This window comes from Pristiophorus japonicus, chromosome 15 (assembly GCF_044704955.1).
Source record: "Pristiophorus japonicus isolate sPriJap1 chromosome 15, sPriJap1.hap1, whole genome shotgun sequence".
Lineage (NCBI taxonomy): Eukaryota > Metazoa > Chordata > Chondrichthyes > Pristiophoridae > Pristiophorus > Pristiophorus japonicus.
In genome coordinates, this window is record NC_091991.1 from 21,135,941 (window position 1) to 21,147,548 (window position 11,608).

At 39.1% G+C, this 11,608-nt stretch overlaps 1 protein-coding gene across 1 annotated transcript in view; it reads right to left on the minus strand.

The window, feature by feature from the left end:
• The window catches only part of LOC139281422 (tryptophan 5-hydroxylase 2-like), a 64,407-nt gene extending 60,906 nt beyond the window's left edge, over positions 1 to 3,501 (minus strand). The window contains exon 1 of the mRNA XM_070901586.1: positions 3,367 to 3,501. Coding sequence (XP_070757687.1) covers positions 3,367 to 3,450 — 84 coding nt within the window. The 5' untranslated portion in view covers positions 3,451 to 3,501. The remainder of the gene's footprint in view (positions 1 to 3,366) is intronic.
• Positions 3,502 to 11,608: the final 8,107 nt, after the last annotated feature.

The window sequence follows — 11,608 nt, forward strand, 5'->3', positions numbered from 1 at the left end:
GTTTTTCTCGAAATTACATGAGGTCTAGTATGGTAACCTTTACTGCATTATAGAACGCTACCTACCCCATGTATCATAGCAGCTTCCACTGGAAGTAAGAGTTAACCAACATGAATTCCTCTGTGTAGTATAAAACTATGAGCTTGTGTTGTTACACATTCAGAATCATTAAGGAATACTACATGATATGGTCCAGCAATAGTGTGAAGTATTTTTGGAACAATATAAAGAGTAGGCAGAGTAAAATAAAGTATGCTTTAAAGGTTACTTCTAATGTTGATCATTTGGTTCGGCTCACCTTGATGTTTATTGAATGTATTCCAAGTTAAGCAAACAGAGTATCTGAACCAAGATTAACATATCTGTTCTTACTATTGCACTGTTATACTGGCTTTGAACTTATGGTGCAATTATTTTAATTTGTGCAGAGAATTGTTGGTAGATTGTGGAGAAACTGGATTCAGTGAAACTACAATAGGTTTCTTCAACCTGGTTTTAGTCAGTTCAACTGATATAATTATGATATTATGCAAATATAATTACATCATTTCAGTACCACAAACTTGCCCATATGCATTGGGATGAGAACTTAAAATTAAATTCACAGCCAGATAAATATAAATGATTTGAGGCAAACCAAGCATGTGATTGGGATGCTGCAGGAACACCTAATGTCAGTAGATTACTCTCTTAATTTATGACGTGACTTTAATATATATTCTTTTGTGTCCAAACCTAAAATCTATAATAAAATTGCAGGGTTTTCACAATATAACTTACAAGAGAAGATACTGAGCAAGACTCTAGGAATGAGTGTCAATGACCACCGAATGAAATTCTCAATTGTTAAAAATGCAACAATGTTTATGAGCTTTTGAATGAATTCACGGAATAACAGGTTTTAGTGCCCTTGCAAAAAGGGGGCATTTGAGTTAAGTTTCAGCTAAAACAGTTGTAAACTATTCATACACTGGAGTGCGTGCAAACCAGAGTTTATTACCTACGGACTCTGACTAAAAAGGCAAACTTCAAAATAAATAATGTGCCATTTCATTAGTACTGTAGAGAGCAAAATAGTTCTAAATACAGTTAAAGTGTGGCCAATTTCCTGCAACTATAGTTAATTGAAGGAGTGTCCAGGCAATCCAATATTAATGTCAACCATAAACCGATGAACTATTACTTTTAATGAATTTTGTCTTGCCTAATTTACCCGATTGTCCAGGCAAAATCATATTCACTGTAGTGACAAAAGCTATAACTGAATCTCCAATCTGAGTAACTAAATAATCACTAAATATTGCCCATCCTGAAACTCCTCCATAAGTGAACATTTTATGAGCTCTATCACCCAGATGTCTGTAAACTCTGTGATCAGGGTAAAATCCAACCTGAACATTTTGCCAGAACTCTGAAAGGAGTGGCCTAGTGAATTATTTTTTAATTTTACTAAATAATAGTTTATTAATAACAGAATGTTTTGAAACTTAAATTAATTATTACAATGCAGAATACCTCATGTGAAAGGTGTAGCAACTGGGACTAATAATCCAGAGAACTGGCCTTCAAAATTCCACCATGGCAGTTTGAGAATTTAAAGAGTAATTTTTTTTAAATCTGGAAATAAAAAGCTGGCATCAGGAGAGGTGACTATGAGGTTGCCAGACTGTTGTAAAATCCCCACTGGCTCACTAATGTCCTTTCGGGGAGGAAACCTGCCGCCCTTGCCCGGTCTGGTCTATATGTGACCACAGTGCCGTACAAACTTGGTTGATTTAACTGCCCTGTGAAGTAGCCTAGCAAGTCATTCAGGTATCCCACCACCACTTCTCTAGGGGTGAACAACATATGCTGGCTTTGCCAGTGATGCCCACATCGGAGAATGAAAAACAAGGAAAGGAAATATCTCAAACTTAACAGTAAAAACATTTTGCCACCAGCTCTTAAAGGTATTTATTGATGTATTTTATAGGAAACCCTTTAAGAGTGTCAGATGTAATGTGTACAGCTTCATATCTGCTTCATTCAGAGCACAGAAACTCAGTCTTAAAAAGAAACACGTGGAACAGATTTGTTCCTGGAGCATTTGGTCTTTTTGACAACACGGAAACTTTAAAATCTACAAAAAGTGAATAGTTTTGCCTTATTTGGTCGTTGACATCTCCCACTGCTAAAAAGGGCGCTGTAAAATCTTATCAGCTGTAACACATAAAATCGGCCATTACCCATACTTTTACAACTCGTGACTACTTAACGGAAAGTGCTGCTTTGCCTTCCTCACTTAACACCCGTAAACTTGTCTCACTTCCCTCTGCCTCAACACTTCCTATTGTTCAGCTACCGCCAGTAAGTCTGCCATGTACCAAGTGTTCGCTCATTTCAAACAAGTACTCAGTCTGAATCTGCATTGGAGTCATTTCATTTGAAAACTTTACTCTTCAATTAGCTTCATTGTGCTCCAAGTTTTATTAATTCTCCTAAATATACATAGTCCACACTCTTTATTTTAAATTTCTCCAGCAGTAGAACCAACCTTCAGATCACATTTCGAGTATCTATATGGGGGTTTTGGTACAGTACGGGTTCTCTGATTTGATAAACTTGCAGCAACCTCAAATAATACAGGACAGTTGGTTATATCTTGGTTCCAACACATCTTGTGTAAACCCCTGGATAGACCATTACCAGTTTAGCAAAGTGTCAATTAAATGGCTTTTTAGGTAACCTAATATAAATTACCACCTTATAAAAAGGACAACCGAGGGATGGGCAATAAATGCTGGCCTTGCCAGTGACGCCTATAATCACAGAGTGAATAAAGAAACAATGACCACAGTATGAAGTTTAATATTTTCACAATGGGTTATTTTACCATTTTTAAGAGTTGTTCAGTAAAAAGAGAATAAGGAGCCAACCTCAGCAAGTAGCAATGATCTGCTGTATATCAGGGCACCTCCTGAGCTCACATGTGAATAAAAGTGCAGTTTAATTGCTGTTTAAGATTGCACAAGCCAGTTGCAATTAAATATCTCGGGTTCAATTTATTACATATAAACGTCCCAACATGGGAACGGACCAGTGGGCTCAACAAGGCTGTGCCGGTGTTTATTGGGACGTTTTATTACGTTAAAAGGCGCTATATAAATATAAGTTGTGTTGTTTACCCTCGACCCACATTTACCCAATCTGTTCCCAAATGTCCCTCATCCACCTATCCAATATAATCATAAATACTGACATTCTCCCTCAACCACTGACCCTGGAAATGAATCCCACAGTCTCTCCTGCCCTCAGTTCTAAACCTCTTGCAGTTAATCCATGAATCCTCCGTCTTGACACCTCAACTATCCGCAGCTGTGAACGCACCTGCTTGCTTAAATGTTGTTCTTCCAGTAAGGCCGAATCCAGCGACATTCCTCTCTTCGCCCAGTATTTACTTCCGATCATCATCTTGGCAACGTTTTTAGGGAGGGAGGTTTACAAGACTGGAAAGAGAGAGCGTGTTCTTCAATGGGACTGCGAATCAATCTGGGGTGATGTCCTTCTGTAGTGGCTGCTCTGGGTGTTTAAATACTGTGCAGTGCTGATGGGATGATAAGACTTGCTGCTGTGCGCATCTTAGAGACATCAACGTGACATCCTCACTACCCTGCTCTCTCAGCTTTTTCCTGTGGTGCACACAGCAACTTGTATTTGCAGCAACTCCAAAGATGGCTTTAACTCTGTCTAGTGGACCCTGGTGTGTGTTCAGAGTTCAGTGTACAATGTAAAGTCGAGAGGCATCACGGCACATTCAGTGAGACTCCCAGAAACTTTGCCTCGGATGCTTTGAGATCTTATTTGGGTTATTTGTTTTGAAAGGGAATGGACTGAAATTTGTATTGGGAGATCGATCTGTCTCCCCCAATTGTATAACAGCCATACCTGCAACATCTTTTTATTGCTCCCATTTACCTATGGTTTGATTGACATGACGCACTATGAACAGTTCTTCCACTTTGCAAGTTGCACTTGCGCAAGTAACGCAACAGATTTTCGATTTAACTTCCAGCCTTTCATTTATATCACAATGTTGAACGCCATGCCATACGTGGGGGACTTTTTTTTACGAGAAACTCGAGGAGGGTAAACTGAAATAGCCGCATGCTCATTTTCAATAACGTTTATCTCAGTTCAAATTTATTTTTCACAAAATCATAAGGCTCGATGCTTCGTTCTCCTCATTGTCCTGAGAGTAAGTGAATGCAAGTTAGCATTGAGCTCGAATAAAGCACCCTCCACTCTTGCTGATACCCAGAGATTTCAATGCCGAGTGAGTTTTCTAACTCTTAACACGTAATGTATTCGAGATTTATCTTACACTTTAGTCCTTTCATTTGTCCTTCCCAGATTTCAGCGGCCGCCAAATCCCTCGGTTTGATCATTAATCGCTGTTTGATTGAAACACTTCCAATGCCAGTGTGAAGATTTAAAGTAAACGTTAAAACCTGTCAATAAAATGTGCAAATCAGCATGCACAGCAGAAAATGTATCCGAGCGAGTGAAACCTTATTTTTTTCTACTGAATACACATTTTTCATCAAATTAAAATCATTTACATAAAATTTAAGCCTCATGCGGTAAAATGTGCTTATCCTGCGCCTGGCCCGTTTCCCTGTGCTTAGTGCCTCTTCACATCCGGATTTTTTCAGTATCTCCTCCCCCCGAGCTATCTTTTGACAATAAGGACGCTTTCTCTAATTAAAATTGAATTACCATCATAGGAATATGTAACAAACACATGTGAGACAACTAGGTTAATGGATGTATTTAATCCAGACTACCAATACGTATAATAAACAATAAATCAATCAATCTAGTTTGCTTGCACTTTCAAAAGAAATCTGTAAAATTAATGCAATCTGGTGTCTAAATGTTTTTGAGTAAGATTTGTTTGAAAATGTAAATCCAGCCGGATGCAATATTGTGAGTTCTATGAGTTTAAGAGTATATACAGTCACAAATGTTTCAGCTATGAATCTGCCAGGTAGCCAGTTTGTGTGAGCCACCATGGGCAGGTGATCAGGGCGACCTTAGATCGTGTGGGAGAGGAGTCCAATCGAGTTCTTTCACTATTGCTTGTTGATAGTGCATTAGGGACCAGGCCAGAATGCCTAATCAGGAATTTCAAAGTTAGCATTGTCGAAGATGGGAAGGAAAAGAAAGACACATTTATATTTTGCCTTTCACAACCACCGAACCGCTCAAAGCGCTTTGCAGCCGATGAAGTACTTTTGGAATGTAGTCACTGTTGTAATGTGGGAAACGCAGCAGCCAATTTTGCACACAGCAAGCTCCCACAAACAGCAATGTGATTGACTCTTAACTACCCTCGGAACTGTACCAAACCACTTCAAAGAAGTATCACCACACGGACTGTAGCGGTTCAAGAAGGGGGCTCACCACCACCTTCTCGGGGGCAATTAGGGATGGGCAATAAAAGCTGGCCTTGCCAGTGTTGCCCACATCCCATGAACACATTTTTTAAAAATGACCAGATAATCTGTTTTTGTTATGTTGATTGAGGGATAAATATTGGCCAGGACACGGGAAATAACTCCTCTGCTCTTCTTCGAAATAGTACCATGGGATCTTTTACGTCCACCTGAGAGCCAATGGGTTTAACGTCATATCCGAAAGTCGCCCCTTCGACGGTGCAGCACTCCCTCAGCACTGGACTTGAGAGTCAGCTTAGATTTATATGTTCAAGTCCCTGGAGTAAGTATGTGATTAACAGTAATATTAATTTTGTTTCCCTTTTAATATTTTGAGACTGTCCTGCCATTAATAAATACAATTCATGCAAATAGTATTCAAAAAGTGTATAAGAAAGTTGTCACAAATGACTTGTAGAAACCCAAAATGTAAACCAACTGCTTTCCAGGTACTTCCTTTAAGATTTAAAAGCTATGTTTGTTTAAAACTTGGACTTCTCAATGGTTTAAATCATTCCTAAAATGACTGATGTAGCAACTAAGATTTTAACAGATGCAGTCAAAAATAATGGAAATGTGTTATATGAGCACCAGTCTAAGTGGCAGTTGGAGTTTAGAGGAATCAGTTCAGTATATTTGTGAAGAGCCACTTGTATATAAACTGATTTCAAATATTTTTATCTGTTTTGTGGGTTTTTCCATAATGAGTTTTCTCATTCTATGCAGATACATTACTGATACTTTTACTGTTCTGTTGAGGTATTTTTAAACCAGCTCCTAAGAGACAGTGTGTGTGGGGAAAATGTCTTGTTTGGGCTTTTGTTTCAATACCTTTTGTGAACCAGAGGTCAAAGTTATTTTTGATTGTGCTTTGCATTGCAGAGCTAATGAGCCAAACAGCAATAAACAGCTAATGAGAAAGACTCACAAAGAATCGACCAAAGATAATAAACTTAGAGGACATAATCAGGAATACCATGCTTTTATTTTGCTCCTCTTAGAAATATAGAAACACAGAAAATAGGTGCAGGATTAGACCATTTGGCCCTTGAGCCTGGACCACCATTCAATATGATCATGGCTGATCAAGCAACTTCAGTACCCCATTCCTGCTTTCTCTCCATACCCCCTGATCCCTTTAGCCGTAAGGGCCACATCTAACTCCCTTTTGAATATATCCAACGAACTGGCCTCAACAACTTTCTGTGGTAGAGAATTCCACAGGTTCACAATTCTCTGAGTGAAGAAGTTTCTCCTCATCTCAGTCCAAGATGGCTTACCCTTTATCCTTAGACTGTGACCCCTGGTTCTGGACTGCCCCAATATTGGGAATATTCTTCCTGCATCTAACCTGTCCAATCCCGTCAGAATCTTATATGTTTCTATGAGATCCCCTCTCATTCTTCTAAATTCTTCTCCCTTAGTCTATAGAACAGGAAAAATGACAGATCTTTCCACCATTAGCAACTTTGGTATCTTCCGTCTGTGGTGTCCAACACTGAAGTATCATAAGGATTGTTAATTTACATGTTCTCACTTCTCCCCTTCCAAAAATGGCATAAATCCCCCCCAAAATCCAGATTGGTACAATAATACTGGGATAATATTTGTTGCAGTGCTTTCCTTGCAACTGTCTGATATTCTCCAAGATCGCATTCCTTTTTTTTCTCCAAGTGGCTTGATTTCTTTTCACTGATATAGACTCTGATCATTTCATCATCCATATTCTGTGACTTCAGCCATAAAAAATGACTTCTATTAGAGCGGGAATCTACAACAGGAACTACATTCAGCTTGACACATGTGAAGACCTAAAGAATGCACAGATTGTGGTAAGCAGCGGTCAAATTCCCTAATGGGAGTAGCAAAAGCAGCAATAATATTGAAGAAACATCCGGACAATAAGATTGATACCCCCAAACATCACTAAATTGATTCCCTTAAAACATAACTCAGGGAATCAAAAATATCAAACAACCACCTGCAGATTAAAGTTCGACAAATTCTCAAAGCCAGCGCTGAGAAGCACTGAGATATTTTCTGCAGAAAGATTGAATGAGAGCAAGATACCAAATGATTCCCGCATCAGATTCACATAGCTGCAGGTTAGAGGCAGAGGAAAAAGCTACATGTGCTGGACTGGAGTGCAGAGACATGTAGCAATGTAGCAATGCTGAAATGTGAGCCAATCAAAAGTGTGACATAAGAATTGTGTTTCTGGCAACTGGGAAATGCTTACACTGGGGCTGAATGTGTGGCCCCTATGGGGCGTACTAAGCGCGTATGCGCCCGTAGGGGCCCTGAAAGTTCCAGGGTGAGGAATGCACTGCGCATGCGTTGAAACTTGCCACTTACGATTTCTCAAGATTCCTCTTGGACAGATCGTAAGAATCTGAAAGAAAAAGGCATTCCCTGGTGGAGAATTGGGCTATTTATTCTTCTTCTGCCCAGCGAATGCCCTTGAAATTCTTATGCCTGATAAAAGCAGGCCAGCTTAAGAGTTTTTAAAAATAGAAACATAAACTTATCACTCATTTATACAAACCCTGCCATTGTTCATATTGAGTTGGAGGAAATGCTGCTTTTTAATGCAGCTTTTTAATGCAGCTGTGCTGTACCATGTGACACAATGCACAATGTATTGTTACTAGAGATATTAAATTACATTGACTGAATTTTCATTGCGAGAGGGATGGAGTACAAAAGCAGGGAGGTCCTTCTGCAACTGTATAGGGTATTGGTGAGGCCGCACCTGGAGTACTGCATGCAGTTTTGGTCACCTTACTTAAGGAAGGATATACTAGCTTTGGAGGGAGTACAGAGACGATTCACACGGCTGATTCCAGAGATGGGGGGGTTACCTTATGATGATAGATTGAGTAGACTGAGTCTTTACTCGGAGTTCAGAAGGATGAGGGGTGATCTTATAGAAACATTTAAAATAATGAAAGGGATAGACAAGATAGAGGCAGAGAGGTTGTTTCCACTGGTCGGCGAGACTAGAACTAGGGGGCACAGCTTGAAAATAGGGGAGAGCCAATTTAAAACCGAGTTGAGAAGGAATTTCTTCTCCCAGAGGGTTGTGAATCTGTGGTATTCTCTGCCCAAGGAAGCAGTTGAGGCTAGCTCATTGAATGTATTCAAGTCACAGATAGATAGATTTTTAACCAATAAGGGAATTAAGGGTTATGGGGAGCGGGCGGGTAAGTGGAGCTGAGTCCACGGCCAGATCAGCCATGATCTTGTTGAATGGCGGAGCAGGCTCGAGGGGCTAGATGGCCTACTCCTGTTCCTAATTCTTATGAATAAGTCAAACTGCATTGTTAATATAGTATTGTGTGACTTTTATCAGTGTTTTGGGAATCAAATTACGCAACAATAACATTTCTGTGAAAACTTAAAACAGTGGCTTTGATTATTATATGTTCCTTTACATACATACTCTATTTTTTATCTCATGCTTATTTTTAAAGCCCAGGATATACAGCAAGTTAATAGGCACCGTCTACCAGGCTGGAGGTAGATACCTGCCATTAGCAATGCTGCGGAAGGGATTCATTGTAGGGTTCAGCTGCTCTGAAGGTAGTAATATGAGGGAAGTGAATGGTCCTGGGGTTGAAAAGCATGGGATATTCTAGGGCTTGGCAGCACTGAAGGGATAATCCCTTGATTTGATTAGTTCTGACAAAAGACCTGCTGAGTGTTGGTTACCAATTGCTGCTGCTCTCAATTATTTTCGGCTGAGAAACATTTACATGCATAATCATGTCCTGGACATTTTAGCAGAAATTCATATTCCAATGTGACAAACATTTTTGATACCGTATAACAATTGATAACATCTTAGGAGCAGGGTTTATTTGAATGTTAATATATTGCAGCGGAAATTATAGGATACAGATCATCAACATCAGTATTAGCTTCACTGGTGGTACAATGAGAGAGTGTGACTCATTCCACTGATAACTGATGGTCATGAGGTTAGCAACAGTGATGGACTAAAATTCTAAGTGTCTACCTTGTACAATAGAGAAGTGTGAATGTTGTGAAAATGAATTAGGAGAAATATCTCAATCATTACACTACTGATCAATCCAATTCTTAGTGAGCAAATGTGTATTTCCCTTCTCATATTTACATGAACCCCTTATCTGAAAATATACGTATAAAAGTGACAGTCACATTTGATTCTGAACAGGATCATATTGCAAAATTTGGAAAAGTTGCAACATGTACCAAGTTCTTCTCCCGCAATTCCACAGAAATGAAAAGAAAAACACAACATCCAATCAAAAGTCATCATTAATCTTGATTTCAGATCATTTTTTGTTCATTAGCTCTTAACCTCCTTCATTCTCATCCAAGTAACGCTCAAAGTAGTGTCAATTTAGAAAATAACTGCTTATTTAGGATCCCTAACAGAGTGGAGAGATGCTGCAGTTTGTTCCTTGCAACTACTTCCAAAGAATAATGATGGAACATTTGTAATCTCCCTTGACAGAATATGGCACGGTACTCTTTTAAACAAGTTACTATCATATGGTGTGCTACCAAAGCTATGTTCGTGGCTATGCAGTTGCCTTTGAAATCATTGCGGTTGTTGTAGGAAAATTTGTTAAGGAGTAACACCTTCCCCAGTGTAATTTTTTGTCTCTGCTCCTGCAATGATACCGTCTTTCAACCTGCGATCCTGGGGGCAGTGGCAAGGAAGGGCAGCAGTAACAGCAAGTCCAATGAGGACAGCAACAGGACCAGTTATACAAAATATATGGGCCCTGTAACAGATTCCTGCTCTCCCGAACAAATCTAATGCAGAGTCTTTTCCCTCAAAGTAAACGCCCCCTTTCAATGAAAATGCTAAGTGTCAGCCGTGGCTCAGTGGGTAGCACTCTCGCCTGAGTCAGAAGGTTGTGGGTTCAGGTCCCACTCCAGGCACTTGAGCACAAAAATCTAAGTTGACACTCCAGTGTCGTGCTGAGGAAGTGCTGCATTGTTGGAGATGCTGTCTTTCAGATGAGATGTTAAACCGAGACCGTCTATTCTCTCAAGTAGACGTAAAAGATTCCATGGCACTATTTTGAAGAGCAGGGGAAGTTATCCTTGGTGTCCTGGCCAATATTTCTCTCTCAATCAATGTAACAAAAACAGATTATCTGGTCATTATCACATTGCTGTTTGTGAGAGCTTGCTGTGTGCAAACTGGCTGTTGCATTTCCCACATTACAACAATAACTACACTTCAAAAAGTACTTCATTGGCTGTAAAGTGCTTTGAGACATCTGGTGATTATGAAAGGCACGAGATAAATCCAAGTCTTTTTTAAGATAAAATCTCACGATTAGAAGAAAACATGAAATGAGAAAAAAAAGCTGACCATCAAACCCATTTCTTTACAGAAAACTCTTATCAGGTATGCTGCACAGCACATTTAATCTCATGAGGAAAGGGTCTGTAAAGTTTCTCCAAGCTCCCCAATGCCATTTTCAGTATCTATGTCATTTTTGACCCCAAAGAAAATAGATTTTTGCCAGTGCATCAATCCTGATCATACTCTTAATCTTTCTAAGATTTCCCAGTTTAATTTGTCTATGGAAAGGTAGGAATTGTGGGGAAATTTGCCATACATTTTGTGCTTTGCTACAATGCAAGAAATGGTTTTAGCCATTCTAGATCTTATAATCCACTTAACAGTGACAAAGCTCAATTTCCAGTCGCAATAACCAAACAAAGAAATGACACAGATATCATGCCCAGAATTAGACATGAACTAGATGTGAAACTAAGGATGAAGTCAAATTTGCAAACAGTTAAATAATTCTCATTCCACAAATAAAAAAAATAGATGCAGCACTATCTCTTGAAAGCATACATCTTTTTCATTCACAAAAGTAAACAAAGTACTGAAGATCATCAGATACTACATATAAAATATTAGGAGTGGCTGCCCTTTCATTGTAACAATGGCTTTTCTGTATCATGGAATGAAGAGGTACCACATATGCAATCATAAAATCAGGAAGTAAAAATATGAATTTACTGATATTGTACCTTAATTACTTCCAAAGTAAAAGTTAAATTTGTCCACATGACAGAATGAGGTTATAATGAAAACTCAATGTTTTGTACAATGGCAT